At 37.5% G+C, this 20,606-nt stretch overlaps 1 protein-coding gene across 1 annotated transcript in view; it reads right to left on the bottom strand.

Annotated features, from left to right (window-relative positions):
• The window catches only part of GCLC (glutamate-cysteine ligase catalytic subunit), a 31,435-nt gene extending 13,722 nt beyond the window's left edge, over positions 1-17,713 (bottom strand). The window contains exons 1-8 of the mRNA XM_063313738.1: positions 17,216-17,713; positions 8,626-8,738; positions 7,557-7,739; positions 5,259-5,372; positions 3,175-3,233; positions 2,955-3,091; positions 1,644-1,718; positions 571-687 (exon numbers count right to left, since the gene is read on the bottom strand). Coding sequence (XP_063169808.1) covers positions 571-687; positions 1,644-1,718; positions 2,955-3,091; positions 3,175-3,233; positions 5,259-5,372; positions 7,557-7,739; positions 8,626-8,738; positions 17,216-17,365 — 948 coding nt within the window. The 5' untranslated portion in view covers positions 17,366-17,713. The remainder of the gene's footprint in view (positions 1-570; positions 688-1,643; positions 1,719-2,954; positions 3,092-3,174; positions 3,234-5,258; positions 5,373-7,556; positions 7,740-8,625; positions 8,739-17,215) is intronic.
• Positions 17,714-20,606: the final 2,893 nt, after the last annotated feature.

Below are 20,606 nucleotides of genomic sequence, written 5' to 3'. Positions count from 1 at the left end.
ATTATCTGCAAGAGATACTATAACACTGAATCATTCTATCATTGTAACCAAAACTGAAAACATATTTTTAGTAGTTTAACTATTAATTAATATGGAATATTCTCATACATATATATATGAGCAATAATTAACAAACATTATCAAGTGACTGAATGATAAAAATCCATAATGCATAGAGAAAAGAAAAATAAAATCCACTAAAGAAAAAAGTAAAGAGAAACAGATAATTAATCTCTTCAGTGATGAACAACCCTAAACAATTTAACAACTGAGATGCAGATCCATAAGGGTTCCTCAATCACTACGCTAGAAAAGGTTACAGATAAAGTTAGAATAATGAAATATCAGAGGCAAGTACCAAAATTCAACCAAGTCTGGGTGGATTTTATCTAATTTTATCTCCCGCTATTGGCAATAATTATAATGCATGGTAAATATGAATATTTATATGAATACATATAATACATAGAATTGTGATCTCCCAGGGAACCCCTAGTGACCTCTTGTGGAACCCTGGATGAGAAACCCTGTACTCGAGAAACAACTGATACACACATGAAACTCACATACCTCTAGACCCCTCTCCTCCCTTGTTCTGTCATCTACTGATGCAGATATTACTCCCCAACGGCAATCAATATCTGTCACATAGCCTCTGTAAAAAGGAGCTGCAGCACTTAAAGCCATCTAAAAGAATATTGGAGAGAACATAATGTAACAAATTATCAATGTAGCACCATATAACACTAAGCATGTATGGTCCTGAAATACAAGATGCTCTGCTTGTGTTTATCAACAGATTTAGACCATTATTTACAACAGCACTACTTGTTTTGCTAACCAAACAGACCCCATTTGCAGTCCAGTCAGCTTCTTCTACTCTATTCTCTTTTTGTAACCTAACATATACTCTACATTATATGTGTTCTAAAATGGTATCTGTCTTAGGAGATGCCTACAGAAGCGGTTCAATGAAAAATATTTGCTATGTCTCCAATTCTATTTAACAAGCAGCCACCCAATGTTTTGTGTGTGTTGCGCATGAGGCAACATCATCTGCCCTTGTTTTTATTTTGAATTGGACTGAATTCAAAGCTACTGGTCCTCTTTTTTTGAATTATGTTCAGCTGGTATTAAACTGTTTCTCATTCATGCATTATGGAAAAAAAGCAAGCTCAAAGCCAAGATGACAAGTACCCCTCCAGTCCAAATATAGTGCATACCAAGTCTGAGGAATGTGGAAACTATGAATCTTATGCTGACAGTACTTTGAGGATGTAAGATTATGTCAAGGTAAAATGTGGTACACGGGCATAGCAACAAATATTGCACTAACTCTTGCTGTATTTCTTCCCCCAGCCCCTAAGGAACAGCTTGCAAACTTCTGTGATCTCTTTTATTCTTTCATATAATTCATCAATTATGTGAAATTTTAGCTTCACATACTAAACATAAACTATCACCATTAATTTACAAATCTTACACATCTGATTGTTTTAAGACTTAAAAGCCTCATTGAGAGTTGCCTCAATGAACATGCTTTTTAATCAGATTTTTTAAAAAACTGTTTTATGCTACTACCTCCCATAATAAAGTATGTTTCTGAATAAAAATATGTACAGAAATAAAATGATTTCACTCACCACAATGGGACAGATTGTGGCGAGCTGATCATAAAGATACCTTGCTTCAAAAATGCTGCAGGCCTGGAATGTTACCTATATGATAAATAAAAATCATGAGTTTTTAAAAAGTAGATTGTCAATGCCACTTCCAGAAATTGTAAAAACCAGGTTCACTGAATTACCAGCTGCAAGACTGTTTCTTTCCAGTAGATGTGGGACTTAAACACCCTTTTTCCTCCTTGCTGAATCTCATTGCCACTAGGCATAACTATCATATACAACTATCTCTTTGCTTTTCAACGCATTTCCATAATACATAAGTTCTCCTTTCACTATATAAGAAAGATAAGCACAGAAATTGCACCACTGCTTTTCCTTCCTCCCCCAAAACAAAAAGTACCTATATATACTCACTCAAGAGCTCAATTCCAAATCACAAACTGAATTATGACGATTTGAGTATTCAAATGTAAAGGGGAAAATGTTGTCATTTTTTGGCCATATATTTAACATTTCCGCTTATATCATGCAAGGCAATAGGCATAACTATGTCTTACCAGTGTCATTCCTTTTTCCTTTATCTCATCTAAGAATACTGAAATTCATTCTTCACATCAGGCACCTTTTTCTTCTTCACTATAAATAGCAGGGTGTGCCCTTTTTGAATCAGCCTCCTTTCACTTGAAAGTTTATTTTACAATTTTGATGTGTGCTTTTAAATACTTCACAGCTCCTGATGATCTTTTACTTTTCTTTACATTGCATAGAGCTCTACTTTCCTTTCATTCCAATCTCTTAAATATTACATTTAATTCTTTAATTGCTTTATCTATTTTCTTTGCTGGTACCTTATTTTTGTAACTCACTGCCTCCAGATATTTAAGAATCCAGTCTCTCACACTACTCAAGAATATCATTTTTCCAGTCTTCTCTACTGTGTTATTTTTTTCCATGTCCTTTCTAATGACTGAGTTTTAGTTACTCCTCACTTTCCTTCCCTGTGTGTCTATTAGATGATAAGCTTGTAGAAAATTACTAATCTTGTATTACATGCTGTCCACTACTGGTTTATCAGTTGCTTACAAAACATTAACAATTACCACATCTGGGCATGATGCTTGAATTAAGCTATTATTCCTGGAAAGGAGAAAAAAGGTGCACAGCTGTGGCATCGCAGGGAAAAAATACATGCATTTAATATGTCAAGTCTGTCTGGAATTAAACAGACTATAGAATATTTAACTGAAAAATTCAAACAGCTGTTATAAAAACTGTACGAAAAGAAAGCAGTAAAAATACTTAACAATGTACTTATTTCAATGAGTTTACCTGAAGGCAACAATTGCCCATTCCAAATCCCATGGCATCCATATATACATGATTGGGCTTAGCTGCTCTTGCTGCTTCACCATCATCATTAGGAAATGTTTCTATAAATGGTGATGGAGTATTCTTGTCCTTAAATACTGCATAAAACAGGTTGACAAGATGTTAAGCGTGTTGCTATTTTTTTTTTTTTTTTTAACAGTAAATTGCTTTTTTCACTTACTTGGTACATTTATAACTACTTTTTCACCTCTTCTATGACGAATATTTCTTGTTAAAGTACTAAAAAAAAAAAAAAAATTCCGAGATGTCTCAAAAGAGAAACACTTTTCAATAGTTTTAAAAGTTTTTAAATTAAAATTTGTACTGCAATGTAACATTTAGCTCCTTTAACAGTCAAGAAAAAGCAAGAAGAGAAAAAAGAATAGGAAGTCTACGCACCATACTTTCAAAGAAGTTTGTCCACAGAAAAACCAGGATTTCCTAGTTGCATTTTGTATGAATAACTAGACCTATTCCCAATTAACCAATCTGAAATCGTATAGTTCGGTGCTGGTTTATACATCCTGAATAATTTATCTAGAGCCTGCCATTATATCTGAATTTATTCCTGGATAACTTTTGTGCTCTGCTCAAACTTCTGGCCACAGACACATAAGACGAAAATAGCTAAAACAACAGTACAGGTAGTCCTCGTATAGTGACAATTGGGACTGGCAGCTCTGTTGTTAAGTGAAATGGTTGCTAAGTGATAAATCATGTGACTGCGACTGTGCTTTCCTTTTCCTCACTCCCCCACCCTTTGGAATGCTCCCTCCTGAACTTGGATAGCTGGTTTGAAATTGGCAAGACTAATCAGTTTCACACCTTGGGCTTTGGTTTGCCTCCTAACCACTCCCCCGCCCTTTGGAATGCTCATCCTGACCCTAGGATAATTAGCAAGAACAGAATTAGCTTGTATTTACATTCAGAAATCGCTTGTTTTTTTCTCCCCCCACCCCTGCTTGTTTAAGCAATCTTTACGCTCTGCAAGGGAGGAAAAAAAGATTAAAAAACAAGCAATTTCTGTGGGCAATTTCTCCTGTGCCTGAGCTGTTTTTTTTTCTCCCCCACTGCAGAAAGGAGAGATTGGAGAGGAAGGGATTACAAGGAAGTAAGCAGGCACACAGCGGGGAATACGCTGGGCTATTTGCATAGAGCGGTTGGGTCTACATGTGCCACTGCATTCCTTTTGATGTGTATTTCCCATTATGTGCCTGCTTACTCTCTAGTAATCCCTTCCTCTTCAATCTCTCTGCTCTGCAAGGGGAGAAACAAAAGAAAAAGAAAAAACAGGTCAAACACAGAAAAATGTGTACTGATTGTAATGGTGATCATGTGACTAAGGGATGCTGAGAAGGTCATAAATGCAGGGTCATTGGTTGTAAAGTTACTCTTTCAGCACCGTCATAACTTCGAACAGTTGCTGAACGAGGCAGTCAGTAAGCGAGATCTACCTGTACTGCTACTCAGACTAAACTATCTTCTCTTGCTTTTCACAAATTCCTCAGTCTCCCAGGTCACAGTCTTTCCACTTTCATGAGCGTAAGATAGAAATCCCACAAATCACAAAGTGTCCACCTCACAAAATGGAAATTTTTTATTCTCAAAAAAAATTATAAACATACATTACATATAAATTCTCACCTGCCACAAAAGTTCTATAACTCTAAAGTCTCCACAGATCAAAAACACATACAAGAAAGCTCATGGGCAACATACAACTATATAAAATTATATACTTTTCCAAAAAAAAAAAAAAAAACCACACACACACACAGAAGACAGACAACGCAAGCATACACACGAAGCAGAAACTCACTGGCAAACCCCCTCATGCCTGTGTGCACATTCAAGTAGACAAACAGAAAGAACAACCTTCCTTCATCTGTACACAGGCAAAACATTTGGCAAACAACAAACAGAAAGAAACTAAAAATATTCTCACAATGTTTATATTATCCCAAATGCAATGTCTAATGTTACGGAGGACTGCAGACACAGAGCCAAGCTAGCTCTGGACCTATTCTACAACAGCATTGCCTGCAGGGGTTAGTATAATCAAAGATGGGAGTTTTGGCAGCCTATAAAAAGCATAGATAAAATTGAAGTAATATAGAAAAAGTAACTACATTCAACATGCGTGGTGAACCTCACATCAAATTTAAATTTGGATGATTTATGATTATTAATTAGCATATACTATATCAGTTTCCATTTTCAGAAACACTCTGAGTACATCTACATTCCTATTCAAAACATACTTACCTAAACCTGGGATGTTTGTTTATAGCTTCATCTGGGAAGAAAAGAGACTTGGAGGCTCCTGTCTCAACAGGTGTTGGATCACACTCTGGTATTGTAAATCCTGGGCAACCTAATCTATAAAGTCCAATCAAATTGTGATCATTTAAGGTCTTCCCCAGTTGACAAAGATTCATTTAGTTATATTAGAAATACTCCAGAACAAAACTAAAGCTGAAGTTTATTAAGAAGAATACATGTATGTTTGGCACAACTCTTCTGTAGGCAGTAATCAAAACAGCTAAAGGCACTCTGTAAATGCAAATTTTATCTTCAGATCAACTAAAATAGGTTAGTCTTGTTCCTACCGAAAATCCTGATTCCAAAGCAGGTGAAATTTACCAAATTTCCTTCTACATGAAAAGAAGCTCTCTAACATATTAAATGTCTTCTTATTGAATTTTATACATCATTGATTAAACTAAGGACTGGGGTATATGGATCAACTCTGATACAATTTGAAAAATAAAGTCATTTGATGTGTATATTCAAAGCACTGAATCAGGTTTATTCCATTTTCCAAATGGATTAAAATAATCAAATCATTTGGACGGCATCTGATTCAATACTTTGACTCAACAAGTTGGTTCAATCAAATCAGCTCCAAATCAAATCTAAAAAGAATAGTTAAAATTAAAATTTACATAATACTCCATTGAACTATACTTTTTGTAAAGAAATTTGATACCATCACACATGATGATGGCCACCAATTCGGATGGTTTTAAAAGGAGACTGGCCAAATTCATGGAGGATTGTGGTATCAGTGGCTACTAGTCTTGATGTTACTATCTCTGCAATTACAGATGTCATGATTTGATTACTAGCTGCTAGGGAGAAACAGCAGAAAAGAGCCATCATCCTATATGTGAGCTTCCTGAACGCATATAGTTGGACACTGGAATATGGAATGCTGGAATATATATATATATATAGGCAAATGTTCTGATGCCCTGGGGCTTTCTTATGTTCTTATTTTATAGAAACAATTAGGAGCATGAAATATCACTTGCTCCGTTGAAGTGATTAAGGAATTATTAACAGAAATTCAGCAGATTAACTATTTATGCAGATTATCTGTAAACATTTAGACTGGCCAAAATCTGTAATGGTCGATATACATACAGTGGTGCTTAAAAGTTTGTGAACCCCTTTGAATTTTCAATATTTCTGCATAAATATGACCTAAAACGTGATCTGTTCTCCACACAAGTCCTAAAACTAAATAAAGAGAACCCAGTTAAACAAATGAGTCAAAAACACTATACTGTACCTGTTCATTTGTTTATTGAGGAAAATGATCCAAAGCTACATATCTGTATGTGGCAGAAGTATGTGAAACTTTCCTTTCAGTAACTGGTATGCCCCTCTTGGGTCCTGCCCATTGGCTTGGAGAAATTTTAGCCCAATCCTCCTTAAAGAACAGATTCAGCTCAGGGATGTTGGTGGGCTTCCTTATATGAACTCCCTGTTTCATGTCCTTCCAGAACATTTCTACAGGATTAAGGTCAGGACTTGGACTTGGCCACTCCAAGACATCAACTTTCTTCTGCTTTAACCATTTTTTGGTCATACGACTTGTGTGTTTTGGTCATTATCTTGCTGCGTGACAATGGTCATACGACTTACTTTCTCTTGAACTTCAGTTCATGGACAGGTAACCTGACATTTTCCTTTAAAATTTGCTGGTACAATTCAGAATTCATAGTTCCATCAATGATGGCAAGCAGTTCTGGTCCAGAGACAGCAAAGCAGGCCCAAACCATGATACGCCATCACCACGTTTCCAAGTGGAATAAGGTTCCTATGCTGGAATGCTGTGTTTGCCATTTGCCAAACATAATGCCTTTCATTGAAGCCAAAAAGTTCTACTTCGGTTACATCCATCCACAGAACATTCTTCCAATAGCCTGTTGGTTTATTGATCATTTTTCTCAATAAATAAATGAACAAGTATAACGTTTTTTATTCATTTGTTTAATTAGGCTCTCTTTATCTACTTTTAGGACTTGTGTGGAGAACAGATCACGTTTTAGGTCATTTATGCAGAAATATTGAAAATTTAAACAGGATCACAAACTTTTAAGCACCACTGTAGATTAGCGTCCTATTTAGTGTCATTGTAGCAGTGACACTAAATGGGAAATACTCTATGGTAAATCTTCCTTTTTAAAAAAATGGCTTTAGTAATACAACTTTCATTTGAGTCACAGCCATCTCAAACCACCGTATTTTCAGGCTATTAGAAAAACAGAATCTAACCTTGGAAATGATGTGACAGTGCAAACAGCTTCATCTTTTTTCAGTACTGAAGCAGCTTCCTGACGTCGCTTCTTCATGTTGTCCTGTACAGTGTTAAATTCAGACATTGTTCCTCCATATGGCTGCCCAGGAGTCCCTTCGATCATGTAGCTTCCATACTCTGGTCTCCACAATGTTGGATGGCTGAAAATCAAATGAAAACTGGAAGTATTTTCTACAACAAACTATACTTACATAGAATGTAACTGTAATTTAGCTTTTAAATCTGAACCATGCAAACACAGATAAAAATCTTGACAGTGGCTCAGGATAGGGATGGCCTAATCCACCAGCTTAATTTGCTTAGAATGTGTTTTACGATTGTTAGGGATTCTAACATTTTGTGAGAGATATACAATAATGTAAGTACAGTGGCACTGTGCCATACAGATTATCTTTAGATAATAATTACCGTATTATCTTTAGATCAATAAAACCAATGAAGATGGTTAAAAACATAGCTGGCATAAAATGCAAATTGTATTTTGCCCATTCCTCAGATACAAAATTAAACATTTCAATAATTTATTTAAAAAATATATGCTACCACTGTGGTGCTGCAAGTTGAAATGAATAGATTTTTTAGGCTACCTGCAAACAGGTTTTATTTATGAAAATACCTTTCCTATATTTTGAAAATGAGAGCCAGTTTGGTGAGGGGGTTAAAGGAACCAGGTTAGAACTGGGAAACTGCAAATTCTTGGCCTGCCTTAGGTACAAAGCCAACTGGGTGACTTTGGGCCAGTCACTCTCTCTCAGCCCTAGGCAGATGACAATGGCAAGGCATTTCCAAAAATCTTGCCACAAAAACTGCATGGACTTCTCCAGGCAGGAGTCAGGAGTGACTTGGAGAGAGAGAGAGAGAGAGAGAGAGAGAGAGAGAGAGAGAGAGAGAGAGATAAATAGAGAGAGAGAGAGAGAGAGAGAGATAAAGAGAGAGAGAGAGAGAGAGAGAGAGAGATTTGAATACATGCAAATTAATAACCTGGCTAAATTTCAGCATGTACTTCTATGAGCTGAAGGTACTTACTTTGGATTTATTCTTTCACCCTTTTCTTGCAAAGTATGAAGTACTTCTTCTCCAGTTAATGACAACTGTGCTCTCTTATTTTTATGGTCAAAAGCTACCAACATATACTCCACCTAAAAGATAACATGTTCACAATATAATTTTTAGCTCACAAGACTGAAAAACTCCAAAACTTTCACAAATTAGTTACCTGAAGAATTATAATTTTTAAATGAAGATTTCATGGTAATGTTTTCTATGTGGGAATATTGTAAAAGATACAGCTTTTTTATTTTTACATACGAAGTTGCAAATTTTACAAGTCCTTTTTGCCCACAATATATTAGTAAAGGGTAATATTACTCAGCAACTGCATAGTGGTTTCTAGCCTACTCAGAGTGTTTTTGATCAAGGATGAAAGCTCACCTAAGTTTCCCTTCCAATCCATTCTATTTAAGTTTATCTCAAGATTTGGTTGTCACAAATAGTCTCTTTAAGATGGTAGCTACTCAACATATAGAAGGCAACAAAAGAGAATGATAGAAAACTATAGTAGTCAGCAATACAAACATATGGCAAAAATCCAGGTGAAAATCCATCCTAGTTGTCCTGTTCAGACTATGCAGCCAGGCAAGGTCTTAAAAATACACTTGATTAAATAACTATTTTCAATAATTAAGTCCTTGGATATGAAGACTCAAATCAAAAAGCCCAACTGGGCACAAGAGGCAGCAAAACAGGACTCTCTCACTGGACAGAAAGGCTGGATACGACTGGAACACAGTGCTCTGGAAGCAACAGATCTCGAACTGGAATGGAGTGCTGGAGCTATTCTGGTGCTGAATCATTGGCAATCTGGAACTGGATTGGGACTAGACACAGCAACTGGACCTTAGAAGCAGGACTCGAACTTGAAACAAGGCTAAACTTGGCTAGAAGACTTGGACTAGGCAAAATTCTCAGGACTGGAATCTTGGAGCAGGACTTGGAACTTGGAGCAAGGTTGGGAACTGGATGCAAGACTGGACTCAGCTGGAAGCCCAGCTGAATTCTTTGGGCTGGAAGCTTGGAGCAAGGCTGGGAACTGGAAGCAAAGCTGGTCTCGACTGGAAGCCCAGGACTTGGCTGAATTCTCTGGACTGGGAACTTGGAGCAAGGCTGGAGACTGGAAGCAAGGCTGAACTCGGCTGGAAGACCCAAAGTGGCCAAGAAACCAGATTCTGAACAAGATAGTTGTGAAAATCCAAAGCACGGATGAGACTGAGAAGCGTGGTTGTACAGGACTGAAGACAAGTGGCGGCACAGGAACCTCTCAGCTTGACTACGCTTCTGAGGAGATCGCGGAGTTTCAAGGCTGGATGCAAGGTGAAGGCTGCTGGGCACAGCTGACTCTGTTTCCTCGCTGGCAGCAGATGCAGGATTTGATTCGTCTTTGGAGTGGAGCTTGAACACTGGTTCCTCTTCGGCCACAGGCGCTGACTCCGATACCGGTAAGAACTCTTCTTCTGAAGCTGTGGGCTTAGAAGATTGGTTGTCTCCAGCAGCCCGCTCTCCATGTGGCTGCCTTTTATACCATTCTTTGGAGCACTTGGGAGTCTCCTGTAGCCAATCTGGCTGCTTTTCCCTGCACGCGCTTTTCAGCCCGTCGTTGGTGTGCGCTGATTGGCGTATTCAAATCCTCCTCTGAATCTTCCCCAATCAGCCCGGTGGATTCTTCCCGTGCTGCTGGCTCAGCCTTGGAGTTTCGTTTTCCCGGTTTTGGACCGATAAGTTTCCATTTCCTCCTCTGACTCTGAAGGAATCCCACTTTCCGAATCAGAGGCAGGCTTGGTTCTGACACTAGTCCTTTTTAAAATCACAATAGTTTAAATGAGGCTATTAAAAAGGTATGTTTATTATATTTAGCAACATAAAAAGTCTTAGGAAATGTAGCGTTAAACTATATACCTTTCAGTACAATTTTGTATCAAACTTGGACTCAAAATGTTTTTCTTGTTGACTTCTTGGGAATGACAAAGCTACCTTCTTATTGACCTTTCCAACATGCAATGCAATTTATTCAAAATGTAGTCCCTGCACAGAATAACAGGACATGTTATTCTGTACCAAATTCAATTAAATGGAACAGAACTTAGCTGCTATGCAAGTCCATCCTAGCAGCCAAGAGCAGTCACCTTGCCCAAGTTTAAACAAGAAATGGTGTAAGATATCCAGGAACCTAATTGAAATATTTTGCTTGTATTTTAGCAAAATGTTGAGAAAATGAGTGATCCTAGGCATTGTGAATAAAGCAAAGTAGAGAACTCAGGGAAGTAAATCTTTGATCATAGCAAGAGAGGCATTCATCTTTGCCCAGTCAGTAGAAATCCGCTGCTTCTAGAAGCAATTATCCTTCCAATTATAGAAGGAGAAGGGAAGAAAGAAGTAGCTATTAGCAGCATTAATGTGGCAGGTGCAATACTTCAATTAAGAATCTTACACTTTTCCATAAAAACTAATGTACATTAACTTTTCAGCTCATCTCTATTACTTTTAAGGTCTAGCTGTATCAGTTTTGGCAACATAAAACTGAGATTTACAAAAGGAAATTAAGTGAAAAAGATGGTTGCTGTAATCTCCTAAATATCACTATAATTTCAACATATGAGCTGCTGTTAAAGCTACTTGTAAATCTTCTAGTCTCCCTTTGTTTCTGCTTAGCAAACAAAGTGGTAATGGGGGGAAAACACAGCATTAGGGATTAGCAATGCATATGTTAACAATCTTTATTTCCAGTAATCTACAAATACATCCTTGCTTTACCTAGAACGTTCTTCCCAGATTGTCTGAAAATGGGATTTTTTTTTCAGGACACAGTATCTTCAATTACTACTTGAAGCTAATAGTAAATTCACTAAGCCTAAATTAGAATTCATAATGTATGAAGATCTGAGAAGAAGCATAAAAATGACAACTTAAGATCTTAGAAAGCCAACAAAATTGCTTTATTCTTGGATAAAACACTAAAATATAGGACCACTGAGTTTGAAGGGATCTTTTAGGACATTAAATCCAATTCCCTGATCAGTGCAGGCATCTAAATTAAAGCATCTCCAGCAAATGAGTGCCTCACCTCCATCTGGATACATTCAACAAAGGGAAGCATACTGCTTCTCTAGCTAATTGGTTTACTACTGAATTGCTATTACTGTTAGAAACTCTTTTTTTACAGACTCACATATGCATTCTATAGCTAACATCTAAATATAAACAGCAACTTATTTCCTTCAGGATGTGAATGCAAGCAGGCTATTTGAAATAGGACTTGAAAGTGTTACATATATTCCCCCTTCTGTCTTGTATTTCCATTAACTGTTGATTTTTTAAAAATGCAAATACTTAGGAAACCAATTTTCAGGCAACATTCATGCATTTCTCTCAACACAAATGCATAATCAACTTTCTAATGTCAATAGACAACATATTTTTGCCAACAGATAATAGGGAAGCTATGCATGAAGCAACATTTTCTTCCTGTTGGTAGATAATGAGAACAAAACTTTACTGTAGTGAAAGTCACATTTGTCTTTTCAACTTGCCAGAAGTTTGATTATGCAAAGTGTTTATTGTGTAGTATTACTCTGCAGATCAGAGAGAATATTGCCAGTAAAAGATCCTAAAACTCCTTTCACTTCACTTAGAATAGATTTCACATTAAGCTTGGATTTCAGATTTCTAACACAAATTCATCTTGTTTATAATGAATTCATAATGTATGAAGATCTGAGAAGCATAAAAATGACAACTTAAGATCTTAGAAAGCCAACAAAATTGCTGACAATGCTGACAGTGAACACAATACATATAACCTAGGAAAAGCTTATACAGCAGAAGAAAAATCAGTAATTTCAATGCCAAGAAATGCCATTGTTATGCTTCCACAGTACAGTACAGCAAACAACTAAGCATTAACTAACACAAAAATCTGAAGAATAAGTATTTTTTTAAAACTACAGGTTGCATTAATGGTACCAGTCCAACAGATTATTATTCTACCGGTAAACCGATTTTAATATGGAACAGCACTATAGAAAAAAATATTATCAGTGCCATTTACTCGGATATAATGTAAGAACTTTACCCAACACTCAACTGGTGGAACTACAACAATCAAAGCTGATGATCTTATACTGGTATAAGAATATGTATGCATATCCATTTCCATAAATCTTAAAATTTAACTCCAGGTTTCCTTCTTTCCCATTTCTGATCTTTGTGTGTGTATTTTCTTTTAAATAAAATAAAACACAAAAATACTGAGGTGTTGGTATCTTAAATACATAATATAGTTATGCTAATTTAAAATACATTAATAGGAAAATAAAATTCTATTTTCTACATGTTAAGTAAGCCCCTGTTCTTTAAATACATTTTAATATCAGAAGGGCCTAAGTCAGATGTCTTTTAACAAAGGTTACAATTTGTGTTAAGTACCATTTGAACATCATTTATTAAAGGCAAAAATATACTAAAAGCAGGATTTATGTTTCTTTTGAAACTAAGCTCACACTGCCCTACAGATTAAAATTTGTCTTCATAATTTTTTTATTTATTTTATTAAATTTATATCCTGCCACAATTAAAAACAACTCTCAGTGGTTTACACTAAGACTCCAATCCAATCCACTTTCCTGGGGGTCAGCTCTACCAAACACACTGGGGCTTACTTCTGAGTAACTGGGACGAACATAATAAATCTGTAGAATCTTCAGATTCATCCTTAAGAAATTTTAACTTCCAATTTAGCATACGCCAGAGTCCCTCCTTTGGTGGAGATGGGCAGTGATAAAATTTGAATAATAAATAAATAAATGAATATGCTGAATATAACAGAAATAAGTATAGGAAATTAGGAGACCTAGGCCACTTTTCTATCTCAGAAGCTACAAATATAATTTTTTTTTAATCTGTTCAATCATGTCCAATTCTTGGAGACTGCCTGGACAAGTCCCTGCAGTTTTCTTGGCAAGGTTTTTCAGAAGTGGTTTGGCATTGCCTCCTTCCTAAGGCTGAGAGGAAATGACCAACCCAAGGTCACCCATCTGGCTTTGTGCCTAAGGCAGGACTAGAACTCCTGGTCTCCGGTTTCTAGCCTGATGCCTTCACCACTATACCATACTGGCTCTGACAAATATTACAGTCAAGTTACTATTTATAGTTTTAACCAAGTTAAGACCTGTCCAATATTGTTAATCTTGATTACAAAAACTGTCCCACAGCAAAAATAAATGTTATTTTAAGAATTTCTAAGATCTCTCTGTCTCCTGGTGAGGCAAGTTAGGATGTATATAAGGAACCTGTTCAAACATAACTCTTAAGAATTGCTCCTCCTGCCTGCAGGAGCAGCTAACAAACCAGGAACTCTCCCTTGGTATTTAATTACAGCTATAAGATGTGGGCTGCAAAAATCTGGATGTTCACTAGATAACAACAAGGCTTAGATGTTTTTACTATCCTTTTTATTGTAAACTGCCCAGAGTCCCCCATTGGGGGAGAGGGGCGGTAATACAAATCTAATAAACAAACAAACAAACAAAAACAAAAAACAAAACAAGGTGATAAATAAGCTATCTAATGGTCAAGCAGATTTTTGCAGACCCAATTTGGTAACACTAGCTTAATGTTATATCTGGATTCCTAGCTGTCTTAATATGCAAAACTCATAAGCTAGAGTTTTTTTTCCCCTTCTTTTCTTAATGATTCAGGCTTGTTACAAGAGAAACAAGTCAGATGTACTGCTTAGCAAACACAAGTGGAGAATTCGTAGTTTGTTTTGTTCCTGGCAGGAGAACTAAGAGGAGCAATAGAATATGGTCACCCTTTCTCATTCCTGATGAGAACTTGCTAATTTCTAAATCTAATGTCTATGTACTTTATGTATAACTTCAAGATTTTTTCAAAACTTGATTTCCTGGAATGCAAAACAAGCATAAAAGACTTGTACAATTCTGTACATACAGCATTATATACACCAAAGTATCAATCTTGGTGAAAGGTTATAGCTCACTGGTGGAGCATATACTTTGTAAATAGGTGGTTGCAGGTTCTGTTCCTGACATCTACAGGTAACCTGAAGAAAATTTCCATGTAAAACTTAGAGATCTACCAACAAGTCAGTTTATACAATAATGAGTATGGGGAATTAATAGCAAAAGGCAACTTCTATTTTTTGTGAATAAATCTCTATGAATGCAACCTACCTATGAAATTGAACCCAACCATATTTATTTTTCACTTATAAATGTGTGATTTGTAGCTTAGTTATCTAATTTACCTTTAAACAATTAACAAACATATTTGGGGCTATTTTCTCTTATGTAAAAGCTTTTTACAGGCATTCATCTTCAGTGTCTGCAATATACCATGGCCCTGAGCATTACAAGTCTGGAAATGCCTTATGAATTTTTTTTTTTACAATACGTAGAGCAATTATCATAGCTCTAACTTACAAAATTGTATGGATTGTTTTTTTAAAGCATACAATAATCTAAATCCTTTGAAATGCTTCTAAGATTTATTTCCAGATGTAATACTATCACAAAATATTTTCATACTGATTGAACTGTAAAAAATAAGCTTGGCTAAGTGGTAGCACATAGCACATATTTCAATTTTGGAGTTTGTAAACTGACAGTTTAGAATCTCTGGGGATAAAAGAAGAAAAGATCTCAAGAAAAAGAGTTGGATTTTGAAACTCCTCTTTGGTAACAATTTGGAGAAAAGGTTCAAGTAGGCTTTGCCTAAGACTGTATCCAAAAAGGCACTCTCATTCAAAATGTATTTGTAATGCATCTGAAGGTTTCTCTTTAAGTAACAACCTCATTTAACAGAGTTTGATAAGCCAAACTGGTATTTTCATATATCATGCACTTTACATAAACGTAATTCAAAGACAAAGTTTTCATTCTTAGAAAGCCTCATTTTCACAATAAAATGAATTATTTGGACATAGAAAAACTGATTATATACTAAGATGTGTCAGCAATTATTTCAAACGGTTTTGTTTTACAAAAATTAGAAAAACGGGCTGCCTATTTCAGAAATTTTACAGAAAATTTAGGACTGGCTTACAGTTGTACTTTAATCACATTGCCAAGCAATAAAATCAATGACCAATTCAATTCATGCTAAATGTGTTTTCTAGCTTTGTTTACCAATTACACAGTCATTGTCACATGAAATTTGCATATGCATGAATAAAAATGGGGACTATCAATGCAGTTATTTATAAGTGGCTTTTTGCAAACCATTTGGAAACTGTTCACAATCCCAATTTTCTACTAAAGAAATTTGGAAGCATGCAGAACTCAGATTATATAGCAATAAAGCAGTTGAAAATTCCTCAAAACATATGAAACATGAAGAAATAATAAATTTTGCAGTTGTGTTGACATCATGCTTTCTAGATTAACTGTATATTATACCACAGGCAAGAGTGTCTGGGATCAAATGGATTATACATTTCATAAGTAAAACAAATTAGATGAATATATTCACCTCAATTCCAGAAAATAATTAACTGATTAGAGAATTCTGGATATCATGGTTTCCAAAGAATACCCCTTCCATGACCAAACTCAACATTAGTGTTCTGATGCCTCAAATAAGTACAATAATGTCAACTGCTCTGAGAACGTTCCTAGTTCTTGAGCAGGAAATAAATGCTTTAAATAAAAAAAATGTTACCAAGTGAGACTGATATTCTAATAATCTATTAATAAACTACTGGAGTTGCATTATAAAGCATATATCTATTAAATACAGAACCTAGATTACACATGCCTCAGACAAACAACTTTACTACTATAGTAATATATAACATACCAATAGTGGCATTAATTGTAAATAGGATGAACCACTATGAAATACTGTAAAACTGCCTACAGATGAACAGATACATTCATAGATACTATCTGTAATCAGATCCTTCTGGTAACAGATATCCAAATTAAAATCTCCAGCTATAGTTGCTACTATACTACTAACATACAAACACAAGTCAATAAAAAGTAGACAAGTAATGTAACTGTTAAATAGTCATAAAAGGTAGGAATATATAAGCTAGTATTAGCTGCGTTTCCTATGTCAGGAATTTTCGTAAGAATGCTAAAGATCAATACGTCCCTAGCAAAAGCAATCGGACACAGAATGGAGGATAAAATTTGTAGACAAGGTTTACTTTCCTACCAGCATAGATTATACAGTATAGGGATGGGGACTGTGAAACCAGCCTTGGGGTAGGTCAATGAACTTGAGATGGGACTTGACCGCTGCCCGTCAGCTTCTAGCCACACACCTAAGCTCAGTTAAGGAAACTCCTCTTTCTCTCTCCCATCCCCCCCATTTCGTAGGCGCGGAGTCACGCTGTTGTCCACAGCAGCACCTCCTCTTCTTCCAGCACTGACCTTCTACCTGAAAAGACAGGGGAATGGCGGCCTATCAATTGGGAGGCTAATACAAGCACGTTTCCCAATGTCCGCAAGCGCCGCTCTAAATAAGCAACCGAAGCCGTTTCCAGGATCACCACGATCCCGGCCAGCTCCGAAGACCCCTATCCTGTGGGGACGCTCACCTCGTCACCCCACTTGAGCACGTCCTTATGTCTCTCCCCGACGGCTCGGTAGATGTACAAGAACTGTTGGATGCCGTGTTTGCGCACGTGTTCCGCGTGCCGCTGCGTCTTCTCCCAGCTGAGCGGCGAGCCCTGCGACAGAAGCCCCATGGCTCTCGGGGAGAAGAGGGACGGGAGGCGGGAGAGCGCAAGCAGAGGAGGGCGGAAAAGGAAAGCTGTCGCTACCGTGACAACTCTGAAGACGAGCGCTGGCCAGGCGCCGCCGACAAAAACTACTTCGGGCGGCGGGAAACACGCAAGGAGAATCCACTCGCGGGGAGGCGTAGGGGGAGGTGACTGCGCAAAGGGAGGAAGGGGAGCTACTGCCGCCCTCCCGATCCTCCGCTTTCCAGCGGCCAGCACCCCAGCGGCAGGCGAAGGATGAAACGATCACTCTGCCCTTGCTTCGCGCGCTCGGATAGTTTTAACGGAAATAAGAGAACGCTGAGGGAGCCGGCAGCCGCCTCCGGTATGGTTCTGACCGTCCCGGGAATCGCGCGACACGTGACCGATGAGCAGGGCGGAGAATACGCGCTCGCTCGCTCGCGCACGGTTGGTTTCTGGTACTCGCGCGCCGAGGGGAAGGAAGAGGTGATAGGAACAGACGTCGCGTCATGCGGTGACTCAGCACTTTCCGGCTGCTTCTCCACTCCCCTTCCCTCCCCCTCCGTTTGGGTTCTTTCTAACCGACGTCGGGAGGTTGAGGTTACCTGTTCTCAGGTTTTTCCGGGTGCTCTGTGTTCTCTCTCCCCACCTCCCGTCGGCCAATTTCAAAGAAGGCGTTATTGTCATAAATGCCATTGTTCTTTCTGTATGGACCATTGAGAATGGCATCAGCGGGAATAGCAATGTTAAAATGCACCCATGGCAATGAATAATAATAATAGTCATAATGCAATTATGCATACTCGCGCGCGCACACACAACATATATAGCATTGCTTTTTGCTTTTCAACTGGATGGAGCAAGAAATCCATCACTCAAGTGGACCTAGAAACTGCTGTATGTAGTTCTCAGGACATGCTTAATTGAGCCATGGTGGGGAGGAGGTTAACTTACTTCAGCCAAGTGACCCAGATATATAACCCCAAGGGGTATTTTTAGTTCCAAACAGACCCCAGTTGAAGGCTGAATTCACCCCCTCCTCCCCCCAAAAAGTTGAGGATATTTCACAGTCCTCTGCAATACATTGTAGAGCCTTTCTAGAGATTTCACCACTATTACAGTTTTCATCCCCCCTTAAATATAAAGGCCCTTACAAGAATATCTGGAGAGGATTTTCCTTTCTTTTCTCAAGCAAAAATAATAATAATTAACAACAACAACAAAGATGTGGGGAGTGCCGCCCTCCCATTTCCTTAATGGGAGCTGGGATGATTGTAAACACGATCTGATCCCTATATTGTGAGTGATGGTAACCAGGTTAGGGAAAGTTCCAGTCACCTGTGTTGTCTGAAAATAGCCTCTGTTTGTATATTTTAAGCAACTATTTAAATTGTGACAAGGGCTTTTTCAAATAATAATTTGCTTAAAAGGATTCAGAATAAATAATGAGACCAGGGCAACAAAAAATTACTGGGAAAAGGACCAAGAAAATACATGTTCAAAGTCACCTAACAAATCATACAATACACAAAGGTCCTTCAAAATTCCCTGAGAATATCCGAACATAAAGTCAGAACTAAAAAGACTGCTGTGCTAGAGTAAAATCATGCACTTTGTACCTTTACATATTAGAAGAAGTGTGCTTCTGTGTGTGATTAACCAGAACGCATTAAAAAGTAATGGTTGATTGTCAAACAGCAGGCCTGTGAGGAGCTATGGAGTATACCTACCACTCTGAAAAAAAAGTCATTTCACATTTGTATAAGGCACAAGTGCATGTGTACACTCACACCCAAATGTCATATGAGAGACTGAATAATTCTCATTGTCACTGTTTGCTGTTACTGTAGCTCCACCAAAGTTCATATTCTCATGATTAACACTGGGACCAGCCATACTTCAGGTAGTGAACAGGGGATGATGTGGGGATGCTGTGAGGTTTTGGAGGGAATTGTGTGGGACATAGGACTTGCCCTGTGCTCCTAAGCTTCTGTCCTGAGGTACAGTGGAGGATGCTTTCCCATCGCTGGAACGAATTGCAGTTCAAGTGGCAATCAAATGTTGGAATTTAGAGTGGAGTGAGCTTGATCTTCAAAATATAAAATACTTTATGCAGTGGTTAGGCTATTTACTGAGACAAAAAATCCATTTGATCTTGCCTGAAGAAATATGACTCCTTAGCTATAGAGTGAAGGAGTTCTTTGATCTGTTACTTGCCAACATTTGTCAAGATATGCATGCCATCACAGTATCTCAAAACTACCAGCTGAGGATATTGCTCTGATACTATTTCCACTCTACCTCAACCCACCATCAAAAATTCTAATTTAAATTCTAATTTAAAATAGCTTGTGAAAGTTATTGGTATACGTTTAGGAGCCAAACTTATTGTTTGGAAAAGTGAGCCAATTTGCTTCTGGCAGATTTGTAGGGTATCATTAAAGGACAATAAATGGTTAATTACTTAGTTTACTTCTATTTTAACATCCTGTGGGATTCTCTGTCCTGAGCTCAAGAGCAACATGATTTGAGCTGTTTCTTACCCAGTAATTCAGTTTCCCTTCATGTCTCTAGTCTAGGCACAGTAAAGTTGCATTTAAACAGAAGATTTTTGCACGGCCAACCCTAAAGTTTAGCATTAACACATTAAGAGCAATATGTAATATGCCTATATTCCAAATAGGAATTTGAGTCTGAGAAATAATGACTTTGCTGTTCATTTTGTTTAAGAATAATCTGCAATAGAATTCTGTTTTTTTCCAATTCAAGTTATTAGTGGGTAATTGTCACGGATAGGGTAAATCTGCAGTCCTATATCCAGTCAAAGTAATGAGCAACATACTGGGACTTCACTCTAAATAAAAATGTATAGATTTTCTCTGCATAGAAAGATAATTAAGATAGAACCATTGTTTGCTCAGGAGTATACAAAAGCATTGGTCATTCCTCAAAAATTTGTTCAGATTTGTGAAGCAACTGGAATAGCAGTTTTAGGATTGTGTTAACAATCAGCTGCACAGTAGAGGAAGATTTAATTGATGTGTTTAATAAACTGCCAGAAGTGACAATGGCTGCATGGCCATGGTCATGTTCCCCGTTGCAAGGCATATCTGCATCACAACGGGGAACATGCACATTAGGTAAGAGGAAGGGATAAGCATAATCCCTAAATCACTCAAGCACCCATATCCAGAAGGGAACCCCCAACACAATAGATAAGCCCTTCAGACCAAACTTAGCACCCATA

The sequence above is a fragment of the Candoia aspera genome, chromosome 1 (assembly GCF_035149785.1).
Source record: "Candoia aspera isolate rCanAsp1 chromosome 1, rCanAsp1.hap2, whole genome shotgun sequence".
NCBI classification, from domain to species: Eukaryota; Metazoa; Chordata; class Lepidosauria; order Squamata; family Boidae; genus Candoia; species Candoia aspera.
This window is presented reverse-complemented; position numbering and strand designations above follow the sequence as displayed.